This window comes from Cyanistes caeruleus, chromosome Z, assembly GCF_971803275.1.
Source record: "Cyanistes caeruleus chromosome Z, bCyaCae1.hap1.1, whole genome shotgun sequence".
Classification (NCBI taxonomy): Eukaryota; Metazoa; Chordata; class Aves; order Passeriformes; family Paridae; genus Cyanistes; species Cyanistes caeruleus.
This window is the reverse complement of record NC_141732.1, coordinates 40,239,898-40,261,043: the sequence shown is the minus strand read 5'-3', so window position 1 is coordinate 40,261,043 and position 21,146 is coordinate 40,239,898. Positions and strand designations below refer to the sequence as shown.

Genomic DNA, 21,146 nt, shown 5'->3' with positions numbered 1-21,146 from the left:
CAGGGGAAGGAGCCAAGCATTCCTACCTGGATATAATTTGAGATTTGCAACACCACAGTCAGCCTTTCTCCACTGGATTCCCAGAGGAAGACTGGACCCATCTACACCACCACCAGGCCTTCAGAGGAAGACTACACCCTTCTACAGGATCATTGCTTCAACAGAACCACATTGTCACTGCAGGAGGACTGCAGCCACCATTTAGTTAGACTGCTACAAACACCGTGCCCAACAGGGTGTCAGGTTGTATTCTGACTCTGTCAGTGGATAGGGTTTTTGTTTTTTTTTTGTACTATTGCATTTTTATTCTAATATTCCTAGTAAAGAACTGTAACTCCTATTCGCATATCTTTGCCTGAGAGGCCCTTAATTTCAAGATTATAATAATTCAGAGGGGGAGAGGTTTAAATTTTTCCATTTTAAGGGAGGTTCCTGCCTTCCTTAGCAGACAACTGTCTTTCCAAACCAAGACAAGCCTGGAGAAGAGGAGGCTTCAGAGAGTGCAACCTTTTTGTTTTTAAGTGGGACTTACAAGAAAGACAGAGGAAAGCTATTTGCCAAAGCATTCAGTGACAGTACATGGGGTAGTTGTTTTAAACAGAGTACAGTTACGATACAGAAAATATTTTTATGATGACTATGGTGAAATACAGAAATAGGTTACCCAAATGTGAGTGACTCCTCATTGGAAATGTTTAAGGTTAATGTTCAGAGGAATATTAAGCAACTTGATCTAATGAAAAATCCATTCCCCTATCATAGGGCTGAACCTGGTGGACCTTCTTAAGGTTATTACCTCTTAAGGACCTTCTTAAGGACCTTATTACCTTAAGATGGTAATAATCTGTTACCTAGAATAGCTGTAAAAAAGAAAAAAGTTGTACTTAAAGAGGTAACTTGTAAATCAGATTTGCTGAGCTTTATAACCTTATGGGTACAAATATCTTATTTATTGTTTTCCAATTTTAATGGTGATTGCCACTTCCCAAGAAAATTTACAAACAGCACATAATGTTCCAGAATAGCTAAGTTCCAGTTAGCTAAGTTAGTTTCTACTCTTAAATAGAAATTAGGATTTTAACTCTTGCCTATGAAATTGTTGTCATTTGGGATTGGATAATAAAGCAGTAATATAGTCTTAATCATCAAGAAAAAATAATAAAAGAAAAAGATACAGTGAAAGAAATAGTCTATGTATTTTATATTTGATATATTAATAATGCAAAATAATAAAACTGCTGGGTTCTAGGAGACTTTTGGATCATTAATGGGTTACTGAAAAACAGTCTGGAGGTAGAGATACACTAATGTTACTGTCAGGTATTCATACAGGGCAAAATTCAATGCATTAACAAAACATTTTTCACCTGACTGATTTTGTCCTGTTGTAGAGACTTATCGATCAGTGCTACAGGTTGGTAGCATCTTTGAAAAAGCCAATTTTCAGTTATCTTGTCTGCCTGCTTAGGAAGGAAGCGCTTTAATGTGTTGTAAAGTAGGTGTAAAGGAAGATGTACATGTGATTTACAATATCTATGCATTTGAAATTTCTCTCTCTGGGAAATGTACTTTGTACATAGTTCCTTTTTGAGAAACAAAGGGTAGGATTGAAGGTGGAGAAAAGAAGGAAAAGCGGATGTTTTAATTTTTACACAACAGTAGAGTACATGGCTACAGACTCTAGGAGTTTGTCAAAATACAGAGTTCCTTTCTGTGATACAGTTTCCATGAATCAGACAGGTGCTCTTGGCAGTGCACCTGCCTGTTCTCTCATTAGTGTATTGCCATCCTAAATCCAGAAGAAACACAGCCTTTAAAAAAAAAAATTAATATCCAGTATAATTGATTGTAAAATAAGATGTGCTTACCCTGCATTAACACAATTGGCCCTTTTAAATCTAATGATCACATTATAGTGAAAGGCACTTACACTTGCTGTATAAGTGAAAAGGCATTGTCCTCAGGAGTCTTTCTTGGTAGTGTTCTCCCAGAGATACAGAATCCTACCAAACTGCATGATGGTCAGGAGCAATTGTAAAGCCTTTGCTGGGTGCTTTGAAAACACAGAAGTAATTTCTCTTAGTAAAGAAAACTTTAAACGCATATATGAGAATTTGTAGTTTTTCTTGTGTAAAGACAACTGTAAATTGTTTTAATGTTGTCTTTATGCACTAAGAAAAGAGATTATGGATGTGAATTGCTTAGAATTGTGGTGGGATCTTCTCTGCAGAGCTAGGATTTTGTTTATGTCTTTATTCTGACCTACTTCACATAAAAGATGGCCCTTCTTCAAACTCTTGAGGTTGAGCAATACTAGGTGTGAATCAGCACACTGAATGGTTTCTTAAATCCCTGAAATTCTGAAATAGTTTCCGGATACAGAGTGGAATTACTGCTGTTCCCACAGATGATTTTAGAATACAAATTAAAGACATCTAGGTTTTGCTGCTTATTGTAAACATAGGAGGTATCTGGAGAAGTAAAATATGGTTGCTGTTTTCTGAAGAGCCTTTCTGATTTTCGTGGATTGCATGGAGGGTACCAATTCAATTCACAATAGCAAAACATTGCCAGTAGCTTTCTCCCATCCTTCTTCGTATTCTCCTGTAGCCCCAGCTGAAATGACACGTGTATTTCCCTTGAAGCCAACATCCCGAACAATTATTTTTTTTAGTCTTGTGACACCCTTTATCTTTCTCTGGAGCAAAGTAGAAATAAGCAGAAATTGTTTCTAGTTTTGCTGTTGAATTTTAAGGGTTTACTGTAAGGAGCAGAATTAATGAGCCTCAGAAAACACAAGTATGACAAGTATGACAAAACACCATATGACAGTTGAATACTTTATTCTGTTGCTCGTCTGGAAGCTGGAGGTTGTGGTCACTTTCTATTACAAAAAATATGTTTCTGTGCTCTTAGTCATAAAAAAATAAAATAGTTTGATGTGAAAGGGACCTTTTAAAGGTCATCTTGTCCAATTCCTGCAGTTAGTGGGGACATCTTCAACTAGATCAGGTTGCTTTGTGCCCCATACAGCCTAGATTTAGACACTTCCAGGGATGGGGCAACCACCACCTCTGGACAACCTGTGCTAGTATTTCACCACACTCAATATAAAATAACTTATTTCTTACTTGTAATCTTCTCCATTTTAAAATTGTTACCCTGTGTCCTGTTGTAACAGGTCCTGCTAAAAAGTCTGTCCCCATCTTTCTTATAAGCCCCTTTCACATACTGGAAGACTGCAATAAGGTCTCCTCAGAGCTTTCTCTTCTCCAGGCCAAACAATCCCAACTCTCACCTTTCTTCATGCAGGAGGTGCTCTTGCCATCAGGTCATCTTCATGGCCTTTCTGTGACCTCATTCCAGCAAGTCTGTTCAGTGCTAGGATCCCAGAGCTGGATGCAGGGTGTTCCAGGTGGGGTCTGAGCAGAGCAGAGGGACAGAATCCCCTCCCTCTCCTGCCGCCCATGCTGCTTTGGATGCAGCTCAGGACACATTTGGCTCTCTGTGCTGGGAGTGCCCATGGCTGAGTCATGTCCAGCTTGCTCCATTCTTAGGGACCAAGAAAGATTCAGGAGGCAGATAATTCTGATTTTGACCTTCTTATGAAAATATATTAAACATCAGTATTCTATGCTATTCTGTCCCCATGTCCAGAGCTGCTGTAGAGGACAGAAACTACACAACTCTGTTGTTTCTACAGTTGTGGTGCCAAGGAATTGAATAGTGTAACCTCATGCATCCTTAAAAGGATTTTACATCTCCTTGAGATCTATCTAAATTCAAATGGCGCAGATTAGGAGGGCAAATTGTGACAAATCGGCATCTGGTTGGTATAAGGGTGTGTTTAACCTAGGATCTTCAAATACTTGCTATTGATATTTTATTAAACATCCTAATGTCATTACTTCATGTGTTAGACTGGGACCTCTCTTAAGATACTGCCTGACTTAAGATGATGAGTAGTACTTACTGTTTGTGTTGTATTTGGTATAGAGCTCATTACATCAGTGCAAAAGTTGAATCGTACCAAAAATTTGAAGATCCCAAAATGAGAAATTAGCAAACTGCAAAATCCCATTCCCAGAGGTCAACCTAATTTTTCCTCTGTATTTATTGCAAATGCTGTAGTTAATCTTCCTTCTGTCAGTCTAGTGTTTCTGTTCTTGACTTTAGAAGATAAATGCTCCATACCTCCCTTCTTACTCACAGGTTTCAGAGTCCTTGAGAGGTGAACATAAATCAAATTCTTGGGCTGCACCGTTCTATTATCTTGTTGTGTTTTTATTTGAGCTACTTTAGCCAAAATCTTACTTTTCTCTCATTAGCTGAAAACATAAAATGTAAAGTATATGTTTCATCTTCTGGTGAACTTCTGGTGAAGTTTCTTTATTTTCTAAGGGCAGTTCTTGAATTTTAAGAAATTACTTTTTTTTTTTTAATAAAACACAACTATATTTTTAATAAAATGTGTTATATTATATATTGGTAGAACACAGCCACAACCACCACAGTAGAATACACCACACAGCCACAAGTTACAGAGACATAACTGAAATTATGCTTAGGAAGCTTTTTTTACAAGTTGTAATAAAGTCCTAAAGTCTCATGGGTTTCTAATCAAACTTTTTGTAATGCGGTTTTTGTTTTTCCAGCTAAGTTCTTAAAATACTCAGCTTTAATTATTTTGTTTTGTAACAGTCAAAAATTGCAACTAGAATCTTTACTGCATTAATTGACAGACAAGGCCTAGGTTTTAAAAATTAGGACTATTTCAGATATCATTACTGTTGGAAATGCTGATTCCTGATGATCTGATGCAAGCTTGAATACACTAAACATAAGATTATTTTAATTATTAATTAATTATATTAATTCTGATGTTTCTGTAACTTTGTGTATGCCCTCTTAAATTTTTCATACAAAACTGAAAATAGTGAATTATTTATGAAGACTTTAAAGATTATTGGTACTGTCAGTGCTTGACTCCTGTGTGATTCTCTTCAAAATGTATAGTTCCAGATATGCTTGGAACATGCACATAGTGTAAATTTAAAATAATTGGTTTGTTTGGGCCTATATAGAAATTAAATCTTTTCTCTGTAAATGTTAATTCAAGCATTCCTAGTTAAAATTCTAGGTATGTTTGTACATAAACACGAGGTGTTAGTTACACATGGTTCATCCCATTGTTTTAGATAGAGCAGACAAGAAGCAAAAAAATCCAAAACAGCCCAAAACAAGCTAATATGAAGAAATTTTAAGTCCATACCATTCAAAAGCAGTATAGTGAGGAAGACAGGGGGAATCGGGATCAAGCCAGGTGTCTTCTGGTCTCATAGTCACCATCAGCCATTGCTTTAACAGGGGCTATTTCAGTCAGCCCTAGTAATCCCTGTGCAGGTGGCCACTGGCTGTAATCTGAGGCTGCAGTTTTCATTCTAAGAACTAGTTTTGATTTTTCTACCTGTGCACATCACCTTTTACATACAGTGTTCTTTTGAAAGTGTTTTTCTGTCATTTTGTTCTTGCGTATTTCCTCTGCTGAATTCTTTAAAAATTCTTTAAAAATTCTTAAAAAGCTCATAACTAGCTTTTTAACAACCAGTAGAAGCCTGATTTCCCCTTTCCGCATTTAATCTTATTAAAGTTTTCATTTTCATTCCAAATTATCACTGGGTTGAGTGCAGTGTTCTATCTTTGCTTGTATTTAAACTTTGTTTATTTTTAGTTTTCAATGTGCTCTGTTAGGCACAGGTAGTGTTATCTGGCTAACTCAGGATGATGTGTATTGGCATCTCTTTTTATTAACTCGAGGATTGTTGAGATGAAAAACAAGGGATGGGACCACCATGCTATTTAAGATGATTTATTGTTCAAGTAAGCCAGAAAAGATATCAGTCTCAAAGGTGTGATTTTTGGAGAGAAGCAACAAGTCAGCTATAGCTCAAGGTAGTCAAAGGTTTCTTCCTCACACCGCAATATTGGACATATTGGTCCAAAAGACAGTTAGCACAAAACTTGTTTCTACTTAATGACCTAGCACCTTTGCTTAATTCTGCTGCACTGCATCCGTCTTTTAGCCAATAAACGGATAGGTCACATCCCCAGACACACCTCTGTTGTGGCTTCTAGATCCTCAGCCTGCCCTATAAGTCACATTATTACAGTGTAAACCTCTCACTATTTTACCTAATTTCTTACTTACTCAAGGCATATTCTTTCTTACAACTATAGGATCATAAATTTATGATTTTTCTACCTAATGTCTGTGTACATTTATCATTACATTAACCCAAGCTCTTTCTAAGGCTGCAGATTGAACCCTTCAGCCTCTGTGGAAGTTTCTATTTTTCCATTTCCCACAAAGGATGAAAGCTTAAAACAGCTTGTTGATTCACTGTTGTTGTTGATTGACCATTGCAACTATCGCCTGTGTTGTGTTTAGTTCAATTTTCATTTTAATAGTTGCTGTCGGTCACTGCTTACATTCATCATTGAGCTTCTTGTGTTGTGTTTGCATGGCAATGTACCAGGAGGGTGCAGTTCTGTGAGAGGCTGCTAGAAGCTTCTCCTGTGTCCAAGAAAGCCAGTGACAGCTGGCTCCAAGATGGACCTGCCACGGGTCAAAGCTGAGCCTGTCTGTAATGGTGCCATTGGGACATTGTATTTAAGAACAGGAGAAAGATTCTGCACCACAGCAATTGCTAAAGAGTGAAACTATGTACTACTATGAGCTACAGCAAGGTCAGTGCAAAAGGAGAGGGAGGAGGTCCTCCAGGCACTGGAGCAGAGCGTCTCCATGCAGCCTGTGGTGAGGGTCATGGTAAAGCAGCTGTGCTGCTGCAGTGCATGGAGGACCCTACACTGGGGTGTGTGGATGTGACTGAAGGAGTCTGTGAGCCTGCAGGAAGTCCGCACTGGAACAGGTTTCCTAGCAGAACCTGTGGCCCCGTTAGAGAGGAGCTCAAGCTAGAGCATGTCTGCTGGCAGGACTTGTGACCCTGTGGGGGTCTACTGCAGTAGCAGCCTGTTGCAGAAGGATGATACACTATGGAAGAGATCCATGCTGGAATTGTTTGTGAAGAACTGTAGCCCCTGAGACAGGTTCACATTGGAGAAGTTTGGAGGACTGTTTCCTGTAGGAGGGACCCCACACTGCAATGAGGAAAGAGTGAGAGGAGTCCTTCTCCTGAGGAGGGAGAACTAATTCTAACCTTGAGGAAGAAGCAGCAGAGACAACATGTGATTAACTGATTGCGCCTTCATTCCCTGTCCCCTTGTGCTACCTGGGAGAGAGGAGGTGGAAAAAAACTGGGAGTGAAGTTAGGCCCAGGAAGAAGGGAGAGCTAGGAGGAAGGTATTTTTAAGATTTGGCTTTATTTCTTGTTATCTTAACTCTCACTTGCTTGGTAATAAACTAGTATTCCCTGAGTCAAGCCTGGTTTGCCTGTGATGGTAATTGGTGGTGCCTCTCTGTCCCTCTCTAGACCCGGGAACCTTTGGTGTTGTATTTTCTCTCCCTTGTCTGGATGAGAGACGAGAGGGAGCAACTTTGGTAGGCACCTGGCATCCAGCCAAGGTCAGCCCACCACAGCTTCATGTGCATGTAGCAAATGTCTAGCTCTCTAGAGCCTTTTCCCATTTTAGCAGGTCGCTATCAGTCATAGCATGAATTGTTTGGATTCTTTACATTTTGATATTTAATATGAAGGCTTTTAATTAAGTTTTTAATTTTTTTTTCAGTAATTCCAACATATTTTATATTGTAGGTCATGCGGGAGTGTCTGCCAGCATGATGAAGAAAAGAACATCCCACAAGTAAGTTGTTAATATATTTACTAAAGAATAGCTCTCAGTAACTGGAAGTACTGTTCTAGAAATATATCTGTATTGTTCCACTCACTTCTTGAAAATTGTGGAATAATATTCAGTCTGTATATGTGTGTAGTCAGACTTTAAATTCTTTCTAGAAGGTAGTAGGAAGTAAAGTCCCACAGATAAAGTTTTAAACATTGTTCTGACTGTTAACGCTATAGTTTTCTTGAAAATAATTTTGAAATTCTTTCTGCAATCTGTAGTGAAGGATTTTCAAGCCTGAATTTAGCCATGTCTACTGTAGGATGTCTGTTCTCTGGCACAGAGTTCAAGCAGTTACCAGGTCAAAAAACTGCAAATCATGCTTACTAACAACCTAGTTGGGAAGGAATCTCAGATATTTGTAATTATGTATGCACTCTAACTGTAGTGTTGGAAAAGATTTTTCATTTTTTAAAAATAAAGAATGTACTGAAATACTTCTGTAAGGAAGCTGCTATTAGTATGTGAAGGAAGGATACCTGCTTTTGCTATATTTTCATGGCATGTATTTTTCCATCTTCAACATTTTAAATAGTAGCAGCTGAACAGTGGTGGTGAGTAGCTGTGTGAAAGTAAAGGTAACCTTCTGGATATAATTGGTGTTAGTGTCATGCAGCAAGATACCATATCTGGTGAGAGAAATCAAAGGGTAAGTGGGAAACTTAAACTGTTACTAGTTGTTTGTAAGTGTAAAGTCATACAGTGTGTATCAGTCACAAGCAATTTGTTTGGCAGGTGTATTTTCCACAATCTAGTTAATCACTGTTAACAGTGTTAACTGTTTCCCAGAGACAACACCTGATGTTTAACTACTCTGATGCCTTCCACCAGCTCATCATTATCCATTCTTGTCTACCTTCATAGAAGGCAAAGAGAAACATTTATTTGTCTAGGGGCAGGTAGAGTTGGTTAAAATTTAATTTCTCTTGTTCTCTTTCAACCGCTCAGAGAAAGGAGTGTATGATGGGAAGACTATCAGAGGTGGGTTGCCTTTTGTACTTGAGGGTGGCTAGATTTGTCTTTATTGTTGTGTTAATATACACTTATTTAAATAACTAAATAGGCTGTAAATTTGTTAGCATAAAGGCTTTTGTGGGACATAAGAAGTTTTGATCCTGAGTGACATGATTTTGAGGTACTTAAGTATCCAGCTTGGTTTGATGTTAATTTAGCCTAGTTCAATTGTTTATTCTTTAGTTAGGGTTTTTTTTGTACCAAGCTAAGATGACTTCTTGTGTGCTGCTTACTGACTTGTCTGAGAATGAGGTAGAGTAGTAGAATATTGTTTGTATTTATAGTTTGCCATAAATATTATATGCTGATACTACTCTGAGCCAATATGATAGACCATGAGTTAGTACTGTATACTTTGTCACATATTTAGCTATTTATTTAGTTACATCCCCATTTAAAGAAAAGGAAGCCTACTGGCACTCAAAGACCATTGTGATTTTAAAGGTTTGTTTCAGATGGTTTGTGGCAGAGGAAGGAACAAGGCATGACTCAGTAACTGAGGTTGTGATAGAATGAGGAGCATGGATGAGCCTTCTGAACTCTTTAAATGTTAGTTAACTGTTGAGCCTTTTGGAGATGGTTCCCGTTGTTATAGGACAGTTCTTCCAAGTACTCTGTCAATGGGTAGTGGTGGTCTCTGCCAGTATGAAGCTGACCTCACTGGTATCAGATCAATCAGTAAACTCACATATGTCATTCTTTCCACCCTTAGTGTATAAGGATAGTGCAAGATCTGGCACACATATGAAACAGTCCTTTCTTATAGGCTCTCCAGATTTCTTGTAGTTTGCAATTCAGAGATTTCAAGGTGTAGGTTATAATTGCAATTTAACTATGAGTTTAGACACTATGAAATTTTGATACCACTTTAAGGTAACATACTCTCGGCTTCTTCAGCATCTAGAGCTGAAATTCACAACTGAATTATTTTTTTTACTTTTGAGGGAGTACAGAATGTACTTTAAAACTTCTGTCTTAATTAATGTGCCTCACAATCTGAATATTTTGAAAAGTAGTTCATAGCAATTCTCTGATTGCCATTCTGTTATTAATCATAGACATTAATAAGATCACAGTTGTATTAAGAGTTCTATCCTACTTTCAATAGCTTTTCTGTTTTGTACTGTGAAAGATTGAAAACATGTTGACTGCTGCTGCTGTACTGCTTCTATAATGTTTTATAGTTTTCATTATAGTTTTTCACAGTTGTGCTTGTTTTGCATATCTGAGAGACAGGGTTTTCTTTCATCCTTCTGGGATTTATTTTTTTTTTTTTTTTTTTCCTTGTGGTGTTTTTCTGAGATGCCATGATCAGGATAAAATCAATCAACAACCAAACCTAAATGGGTAACTTTATGGATTACTGGGCATTGCCATTCCTGTTTTTCCAAAAGCTGGTTTGTGTTTTAAGCACAACCCTCTGGTAATGGCTGATTTTTCTGCTACCCACTGCAGTTCTGCAATATGTTGGCTTCCCCGGTAGCAGTTGCCAAATTAAAGTTTGTGCAAGGACCATATAAACACAGCTTTAACATCTGGGCAGATTTCCTTCTGGCTGTGTAGTATTTAGAATGCTTCCAAAGTATCTGGTTCAGATAATGAAACTTTTTCGCACTAGGTTTTACTTAACAGCTTACAGCCTGCAAGATAAAGAAGAGGATCAGAAACTTTTGGGAATTGAAGGGCTGTTTACAGTGAGGATGTGTCTGATGGGTCAAGAACTATTTGCAGGACTTGATATTTTCTGGTTTTCCTGGCTTCATGTCTTACACGTCTAATTGTTTTCAAATATTCAAGAGCAAATGTCTGTGGAAATTTTAAAGACTGTGTTAATTAATGAAAAAGAAAAATGGTGTTGGATCTTCTGCACAGAGTATCATAGAAGGTTATTTGTGTAACTTGTTTTATTACAAAAATGCCACAATGTTGAGGAAAGGAGAGTTGGTTACTTGGTTGTCTTACATGGAAGTACAATCATAAATTACTTTTTAATAGTTAAAATCTTTTGCTTGTTTTCTTACCATGTTCAGATGCAAGAAGTAGGTTTTCCTTGATAATGTACTAGTTTGAGGATCTAATTTCTTACAGCATGAATCACTTCAAATGAGAAGTGAGCAGCTGTTCAATAGTGCAACCTTAAAGCAAAAATTTGAACTGCAAGTACACTTAGCGGGTACTTGACTTGTAATTAAATTCCTAATGCTCTTTGCTCTATGAGGCATTTTAAATGTAGTTACCTGTTTGAACTTAGTTATGTTGTCTTCTTCCATAGAATGAATGTAAAGCTTTTTGCCTAATTGTTCCAAATTAAAGTGCATTATGCTTTATAGGCAAAAAGTAAAGTTGACAATGAGGTTGAATATCAATAGCTTTGCAATCCTTTTCAAAGATGAAATTATGAGCAACATATACTGCTTACACTAGACAAAGCAACATCAGTTTAAACTTCTTTTATTTCTATTTGGTTTTATTCCCTTCAGAATGAAGCAGTGTTCCATTAGCACTAATTAAATAAATTGAATAGGAAACAAACTCAATTTTATGTGCTGAGAACCAGATCTCTGATCTTATTTTGTAAAGTGAGCTATTACTGACACTTACTACAATTAGAAACATATATATATTCTTGTGCAGAACTAGATTTTGAAAATGCATTCTAGTTTTTTGCATAAAATTACAAACAGCTTAGTGGGAGAGTCTCTCTTTACAGGAATTCCAGCCTGTTCCACTTATCTGTGCTATCAAGGTTAGGAATGCAAAACTGCAGTATGATCTTTGAAAACCTCAAATGATAACATAAGTGAAATTTGAAAACACTCTTGCTAAGATCTTCATGGTTATTTAAAATCTGGAGCTGGGACAAGTATTGAAGTTAATTGTGTATTTTGTTCTTAATAGTTATGATTACAGTTATGATACAGCATTGAACATTCCAATATCATATTGCAAGTCTATTATTCTGAAATACTGCTTCCAAGATTTCAGTGGTATGATTATTATCTGTATTTTTTTGATCATATAGAGACTTCCATGAGAGCATTCATCATACCCGGAGACCTTTATCTTTGATCACTATCTCTAATCTAAGGAAGAATATTGCCTTCTGCAACTGATCGTCTTTTAGATGTTACTTTTAAGCTAGTTGTGTACATATACTACTGCCATTGAAATGATGTGTACTACAAATAGTAGCCCAAAAATTTATTTTACAACTAGTCGATATCCAGAAGAGTTTTGTATATTGTCATAATTCTCTGTTAGTTTCTTCCATTTGTGTTCAAAATTGTCAATTTGTGTTTTTAATAGCTGGATAAAACAACTTGTGTAACACTTTTGGGTGGTTTGGAATTGTCAAATAGCTTACATTACAGTTCATCAAAATAGCAACTGTTACTTACCAGAAAGAATTTCTGTGCCAATTCCATATTCCATGAAAATATCAGAAGGACATAAAAATTACTTGATCTGTTTTCTGCATAAAGGAGTATTCCTTCTATGGCCATTTACATTAAATGCAAATTTTCATTTTCCTTATTAAATACAGAAGTGTTGTTGCTGTCATGTGTCTTTTAAAACTACTTGGAGTCAAAATTATCTGTAAATGAAGTAGCCTAAATTTTCTTTAGGTGAAAACAAGTTTGTTTTAGGGAAAATTAACATTTTGAAAGAGTTTCAGTCAGCCATATAATGTGCTTGTACTGACGTCTTCCTCCTGGGAAGGAGTTGTTTACTGTTCTGTAGAGAGCAGCAAGGTAGTAAAGTTGCAATACTGCCAGCTAACCGTGTGCTTTGAGACTTGATGAGGTGAGTTTCACTTTTGACATTCAGTGTAGCAAGGAATAGAATGGTTATTTTGGCTCAAGCAAACTAGAATTTACTGCTAGGAAACTGACTTTATACAGCATGTCAAAAATGTGTCACTACTTTTAAGTGTGTTTTTCTTTTTTCCAATAAAGCGTGATAAGCTTTATGCTCTAATTTGAAAAAGGTGTGCTAAGCTATAAAATACATTGCCATGTAAAAACATATAGCTATTTTTAAAGTAGAATTTTGAATATGTATGTACTTGTTTAATATTAATGTTTGTATCTGTGTACAGAAAACATAGAAACAATGTGGGACCAAGCAAACCTATATCTCAGCCACGAAGAAATATTGTAGGCTGCAGGATACAGCACGGATGGAAAGAAGGGAGTGGACCTGTAACACAATGGAAGGGCACAGTTCTTGATCAAGTTCCTGTAAATCCCTCGCTCTATCTCATAAAGTATGATGGATTTGATTGTGTGTATGGACTAGAACTTCACAAAGATGAAAGAGTTTCAGCACTTGAAGTTCTTCCAGACAGAGTTGGTAAGTGTTTTGGGTTCTTCTGCTAAACAAATATATGTATTGACTGACATTTATCACTAAATGTTTTTCACTAATCCCTCCATACTTCCCCCCAAGACAGCCTGTGACCACTTAAATGTTACTGGTCAATTTAGTTTTTTCTCTCATGGCAGGTAATCTAAATCCTTTAAATTTTTTTCTATTCCACAAAATTTTGACGATGCTAGTGACTGCAGTTGCTGTCTTCTGTCTTTAAGTAGTATGTAGTACATTGTGTAGCTCTTAGATTAATATTGATATTTCTGTTAAAATTCCAACTCTAAGCCATCTAGACTATGTTGTCTCTCTTGTGTGTCTAACAGTAATAAGGTTACATTTTTTGTTGTGCTACCAACAGGAATTTATGGCAGGAAGATATGGTCTTAGTGAATTAACCAGATTAGTAATAATGTTTTTTTGTTTTTCAGAATTAGAATTGGATTGTTAAACTGCAGGTTTTTCAATCCACCAAGTTTGATACCTACTCAAGTAAACACTAGTTGGTAAATAGAAAAGGCTGTTTCTTCTCCTAAATACGAAGAAATTGGTAGGAGTCTATAGGGTGGTGTTAGGAGGAATCAAACCTCAAAGCTAAATTAATAACATTATATAACTGCTCTGAGATAGGCCTTTTGTTTCTACCTCTCTCTGTCCAGTGTCTAGTTAAAGTTCAGAGTCTTTGCTGCTCAACTGATCTCTCGTTAGCTTGCATTATGATTGCTTCAATTCATGGTTATTTTAACAACATTATGAAGTTCTTAGTTCTACAGCACAAAACTCTGGGATAGACACTGTTTTGTGTATGAATTTACTAACTGCCAATCAGATTTGTGTATTAATCAGCATAAAGATTGTTTTTTTACAAGGATACATATCTATGCTTTTCAATGAATTTGTGAAATGCTGTCGTTTCAGCTTCGTCTCGAATTAGTGATGCCCACCTGGCAGACACAATGATTGGTAAAGCTGTGGAACATATGTTTGAGACAGAGGATGGCTCGAAAGATGAATGGAGGGGGATGGTTTTGGCTCGAGCTCCTATTATGAACACATGGTTTTATATTACCTATGAGAAAGATCCCGTCTTGTACATGTACCAGCTCTTAGATGATTATAAAGAAGGTGACCTTCGCATTATGCCTGATTCAAGTAAGTAGGCCAATTACTGTTTTCTTCTGGCTGCTTTTTGTGTTAAACATTTATCTGTGGTTTATTTATGAACAAGAAAGTTGATAAACCAGCATCATATTTGCTATTCCAATTTTTTTTTTTTTAAGTATCACCGCTAACAAATATGGTAGTGTAACAAAGAACATCTGTGTTAACTACCAAAATATTTATGTTTTCTTAGCAGTGACATATGCTGGGTAATACTTTTTCATAATTATTCATAATTCTGCTGAAAATATGGGTATACCACTGTGGAAGAGTTTATTTCTGTTTTTTAGTGGAAACTTGACAAACCAGAAGTCTTCCACTGCTGTTTTCTTACAGAAGTATCATGTCTTATGGAGTTGGCTCTTGATTTGTGTCTCTGAAGCAGTTCTTGTGGGAATGAATATTTTGGCTAAAACTAATATTATAAGAAGAATTTCACAGACCTGTGTGTCTTTGTTGTGAAAAAACTTCTTGTTTTCCCACTTGCTTGTGGGAAAGAAGTACTTATTTTTTGAAAATTGATTTTCTCTCACATTTTGTAACACACTAGTAAGAAAAAGATATCCTCTTATTTCCTCTTACTTTGCATGGGAAGTTGTCTTCTTCTTCAGGACTTCTATTAATTTAGGATTTTCACAGAATCAGTATTGTTCTAGAGATTTAGATAGTCAGTACAAAAAAAGAGATTTTAAAGAATACTTTGGATTTACTTCTCCTGTGAAACAAAACCCTTTCTGACAGAAGCCATCTGAGACTTAAAGAAAATTAATTGTAACTAATACATATGCAAAGTACTATGTAGTCAACCACTACAGTTATCCAATTAGTAATTTGTGGAGTTTGAGATCATCTTCTTTCAAATGCACCAGTGGTAATGATCTACTGGCAGAATAAAAAAGTGGCTCTTACTTGCATACCCTTTGTGTTAATGATCTCTGTTTAGGTTGTCCTCTCCTCCACCCCTAGCAAAAAGCAGTATCTCTGATGCTTTTAAAGAATGAACCACAGATGTTAATGGAAAAAAAGTGACCTTCCTCTTCTTAAAGAAACAAAGTCCTTAAGACTTGAATGTTAAAATAGCTGGTTCTTTGTATTAACCACCAAAATGGACTAGGAATGTATTTTAAGTTTGCTTTACTTTCTTTCACCTTGAGAGTAGGAAAGGCTTATATGCTTTCTTTCCATTTAAATCTTACTTGCTTTTAGTGCACTTTACCCTCTGTGCTCACCAAGAGATTATTGCTTACAGATTTTCTAAACACATTGCAGTATTTACTTCCTTCCCTGAATGTGAATGCTTTCCAGATATTTTGAATCATGTTTTTGAGTCAACAATTAGATGTTAGTATTTTGGAATAGTATTTTTCATATCAGATTTTAGAATGTTTGCAAATATTTCTGTAAATTTGGTAGAACTTACCATAATATCATAAATAAAATTTCTAAGGTACTGTCCCTTTTCAAATACAGGTTCTGTACATGTGAGGAGACCAAATAATAGATAATTTGTTTTAACCTTTTTTCTTTTTGTAAAGGGAAAATGTATTGATGGATCTTTTGATTTCTCTACACTTGAAAGTGAAAATGTAGAAACTTGCATCTTTGCCAATAAAGATTCTTCATCTAAAACTCATATTAAGAGGATAATAACTATGTGTGACAATGCGTTTATAGAGGAACTGGAGCACAAGAAAGAAACTTCTGTTTGCAGAAGAATTTTTAAATGTAAATGAAAGCTAATCTATTCATTCCCTGTTGTGGTTTTTTTTTCCTCTTCTGAGAGTTCTTTCACAGCTCTCAAAACTAAAAATAAAATGGGTAGAATCTGTAAGGAATTTCTAATGCAAACTTTTAAACAAGTTATTCATTTAAAAGCTTACGATTTACAGAATAAAAGCCACAGCAGATATAATTGCTTCAGAAAATTTTTCAGTGGAATACAAGTTTATCTGAACTAGGAATCAAAGAGGAGCTGAGAAAGAAGATGGAGCTAGCTTCCAGTTCTTCATACATCTCCATCCTTTACTATATTTGTTCTGTGATTGGCTTGTAGACAATCACTTGGCATGTTACAAATCACACCTCTCATTTTCCAGATTTAGCAGAGGTATTGGCTGGTGAGGTTGTGGCAGAGAGGAGAATAATACAATCAGACCATACCAAAAACACTCTTCAAATACAGAATCAAAAGCCCCGTTTAGTAAGGAGTTTACACCTACTACCGTTTCAGAAAAGATGCTTTTGTTGCAGTTGAATGCACACATTGAACCTTCGAATAATGTGTGTGGGAAGAGGGAAGTTAAGTTAGGCTACTTTTCTGCTAAGGAGGTCCAATGCCTCTTTCTGCTCATGACTTAAATTCAGTTACCTACAGCCATTTTCTACAACTTGTGTATACACCTTCCTTTCAAAAATTTACTTCTCTTACCAACCAAAGTGCTATTTTTGTCTTAATAAAATGAAAGACATTATTACTTGAAAATCTTTTCTTCAGCTACTTTCTACAAGCATGGCAATTGTTAGGTGCTTGTCTGAAAGAAATTAATTAATCTGTTTACAACTTCTGTTTTAAAGAAGATTCTGCACTTGTCTTCTGTTGTGCAAGATTTTATTAATGTCTACTAAAGCATATTGGGTTTATGTTGCAGATGATTCACCTCCTGCAGAACGGGAACCAGGTGAAGTTGTGGACAGCCTGGTAGGCAAACAAGTGGAATATGCCAAAGAAGATGGCTCGAAAAGGACTGGCATGGTCATTCATCAAGTTGAAGCCAAACCATCTGTCTATTTCATCAAGTTTGATGATGATTTCCATATTTATGTCTACGATTTGGTGAAGACATCCTAGACGTCATCATGAACTTTTGCCAAATTTGTGGAACTATTAAATGTAAAATTTGTAGACACAAAGACTTGACTGCTTTCCAGTTTAACGAAAGCTTAAATGTCCCTGCGAACCCACAATCTCTGCCAGCAAAACTGTTTTGTTCTGAGTAATACAAACATGACACATTTTGTGTAGGAGAACTCCTTTTCTTGAAGGAAGTCAGTATGTTTGGGCAGGAGGGAGTTAAAAGCAAAGAACAGCTGCAAATTCAAGCTGTGTAAAGTTGATCTAGTATTGTAATCATTAATCTAAATTTTTTCATAGATTTTGACTTTTTCTTCAATCTTGCACTCACTTGTTCAACTGCCACATGCAAGTGTAGTTTGATATTTTGATACGCCTTTTTTTGTAACATTAAATTTAATTTCTTGGATACTGGCAGTCCTTGTTTTCAGGGTTGGGACAGCGGTGACTTTCCTGAAAGGTTTAAACAGTTTGTGCAGTATCAAGGAGTGCCTAACCCAAGTAACATCATCATTCTGCTGTGTTTCTACACTTTATTTCAAATTTAGCTTTTTAAGAACTTGCAGTGCGTGGAAATGCTTGTGCATTTTTTACTAGTCACAGGGCAGTAGGATACCAAGTGTTTGGATTACGCACCTTTCAGTGAAAAGGCTTTAAACTATAAAATTTCATTTAATCTGTATAACCACTTAATTAGAATATGCAGGTTAATGGCCCACATTTACAAGTTGTAGGAACCAGTAAAATACGTGCAACAAGGCTGCCTTCAATCCTAAGTGTTGTACTTCTTTCTTTGTTATACACACTTCTTAGCAAAACCCAAGTGCTTGGTGCCACAACTTTAACAGTATATATGCTACTTCAGAAGACTTTAGACTACGCATTGGCATCAGTAGTCTCTCATTTAATATCAAAACCTAGCAACCTGAATGTTTGTGTGTGGACTTAGAAGCCTAACAGTAGTTAATATTTTACATGGTAAATACAATCTCACACCAGGGGAGTGGGAGGGGGTGTCCTTTTACAGTGAAGATGTAACTGTAGAGAAGGAGAAGCATTTGTTGCCTTCTGCTCAGTCTGTTGCATTCCTTTGTGTTGGTTTGCTTTTAATCATTTCGGTTCGAGAAGGCATCTTCCCAGTTTATTCGTTTTCTGGCTTTTCCACATAAGGAGTGTCTGGACAAATCTACAGTTTAAACCTGTTGTTGCCTTTTGTGGTGTACATTGTACTTGCTTTGAGGTATGCTGTTAACATGAATTTCATTCTATGAACACTAGAGTTCTGCATGCCAGTGGTGTACTATCTAATGGAAGCTATAGGCAGTCTCAGTGGTTCAGTCATCTGCATTAGATTGTGGATGTAAATAGCAGCCCACAACTGCAAAATTTTTTCATGGTTATAATCTTGCAAGATAGTTGTAAATGAAAATTAGGGTTTCTTAAGTGTGGCAGCTTTTAAAAATAATGGAATTGGAACAACAATCCAGCACAGCAACAAGGTTGTCATGTTACAATAAGGCAGAGCTCTGCAAGTTTCAAAAAACTGCTTCACAGAAGTACAGAATGTGAAGACAGTTAACACTGTTGATGGAAGGAACAAATACCCTGATATCCAACTGTGTGCCATTAGTGGAAGAATGCAGGAGAGGTGCTGTTAATCAGAGGGCAGAGGTGCAGATGACCTCTGTTGTGGGTATTCTTGATATTGAAGACTCAGTGGTTTAAGCCCCTTTCTGTCCATTTTTTTGCCTGATTTCATATTTTAGCCTTAAGGCTTGTGCCTCATTATGCTGTTGAATGGTAATAAATACTCTCCGTATAAATATGATACCTTAATTCTTTGTCCATTGCTACTATATTGCATTATGTCCAGTATTTCATCATGGGCAACCAAAGGCAGGCTATTGTCTTTCAGTGAATAGCTTCTTGATGCAGTCCTTATGCAGTAAGTACCTGAGTCGTAAATGTTTCTTGTGTTTGAACAAAGTGAGCAGATTTGCAACACAGTGTTTTCATCCTGCAGATCTGTTGTGTTTTCTATTGACTCTTAAGAGTCCTGCATGTAAATCTCAAAGCTGAGCCTGGCTCCATGAGCCCAAGTCGATATTTGTGGCACAGGAATGAGTGAGTATATTAATTACACACGAGATACATGAATAACCTAGTACACTGAACTTGAGGCTATATATCTAAGGAATAGGAGGTTTGTTTTGAAATAATCTGAGGTTTAGGTCTACTGGAACACTTTTAGCATTAGGCTTGCATTTGTGGGTTTTCTGCAAGCCTATTGAATACACTATGTATTCTGACAATTAGGGTATAATCTACAAACTGTAAATTTCACAGTTGTTTTTCAATGTCCCTGTTGTCTGTTGTGTGGGTATATTCACTTTTTTTTTTTTTTTTTTTTTTTTTTTTTTCTTTCCTTTTTTTTTGGATAGCTTAAACCACAGTTTTGAGGCTTGAGACTAATTCCACTCCCTGCCCATCTGCTTTGGGCTTTGTTTTAGGCTCATGTTTCAGATCTGCATGCAGTGCTTGCGTTACCCTGGTAACTAAATGTTGGTTCCTTGTTATAGGGGTTCAACATTACTTTCCAAAATCACATAGGGCTTGTGATGGCACAAGCCATGGATCTTTGTATAAAAGTTATTCACCTTTCACATTTACCTGCTGTAGTATTGTTGTATATTGTGTGTGTGCGTGTGTGTGATGTCAGGCTGCCATGTAAAACTTAAAAGGGAAAAAAAAACAAAAAAAACCAACTTAAATGCAGACCATCCTTTTTTGCATGCTTAGAGGGTTAGAACATTCAATGTAACAAACTAAAGTTGCATGTTAAAATGTTTAGGTTTTTGTTTTGTTCTGTTTTTATTTTGTGTTCAGTTTTTTGTGAATTTGCTTATTGTGCTGTTTTAATGGTTGTTAGTAGGATTAAATGCACCGGTGAGACGAGCATAGTGCCAACGGAAGGTAATTTTCCAGTTGTATATGTCATACAGCATTTGAAGGGACCATGTATTCTGTTAAAGAAAAAAATAAAATTTCAGTTGAATAGCAGAACGCTCCATTCTTCTTCTTTCTTTTGAGTGCCAAACCCTAAACTATGCTGGAGTAAAGATGGGGAAAACCCTTTTTGTTGGAATAGGTAGAAACATTCTTTAAATGGATTGTTTAAACATAGGAGCTTTATCTTCAGATAGAATTTACTAGTTGTGTCAGGAAAAGAATTATGGTAAAAACAGTTTCTGGTTCCTTGAAAATGCTGTGCTTTTTGTATTTTACATCATTAGTGCAATTTGGATGGTTCTTGGTATGTGTATAGTTCAGAGGTCTTCGTGTTCGCATTTTTAAATTAGGTAATGACTTCATCTTTAGAGCTTGGTTTCTTTATTTTTATTTTATTTTGAACAATGTAGACAGTTCCCTGTTCTCTGCATTTAGAAGTATAAACACTTTAAATTGTTACTTAATTCTGTAAGTAATTTTTATAATTATGATGTAACTCTATCCTTAAAACATTTAAAATAAACCCTTTATGTGCAACTTATGCCTGTAAACTTTGTTCTCACAAGCAAAACATAGCAATGTGATTTCAGGTTATGAAGAAGCAGTATCAATTTATTATTTTAATGTTGAGCCATGTATGCTGGTGTAATACTTGCCCTATGAAATACGTTTGCTTGCAAAGCCAAATTTTATTCTTTTTTTTCAAATAAGTATAAATGCTGGTAAGATGGAACTTGCCTAAGGAAAAGCATACTGTTAAATTGTATTTAACTAAACACAGAAAACTCTCCCCTCCAGGGGCTGTGTGGGTCTGTTAAGCAGTCTCTATTTCCAGAGTACACAAAATATCTTGGCAGTGGGGAAGCATTTGGCAGTGTTTTGG

The 21,146-nt window shown here is 36.3% G+C and overlaps 1 protein-coding gene across 10 annotated transcripts in view; it reads left to right on the top strand.

Annotated features, from left to right (window-relative positions):
- Positions 1–20,800, top strand: part of SPIN1 (spindlin 1) — a 62,559-nt gene extending 41,759 nt beyond the window's left edge. For all 10 annotated transcript variants that reach the window (XM_086867141.1, XM_086867140.1, XM_086867146.1 and 7 more), the window contains 4 exons: positions 7,773–7,821; positions 12,974–13,227; positions 14,161–14,394; positions 17,052–20,800. In XM_086867141.1, coding sequence (XP_086723267.1) covers positions 7,773–7,821; positions 12,974–13,227; positions 14,161–14,394; positions 17,052–17,251 — 737 coding nt within the window. In that variant the 3' untranslated portion in view covers positions 17,252–20,800. The remainder of the gene's footprint in view (positions 1–7,772; positions 7,822–12,973; positions 13,228–14,160; positions 14,395–17,051) is intronic.
- Positions 20,801–21,146: the final 346 nt, after the last annotated feature.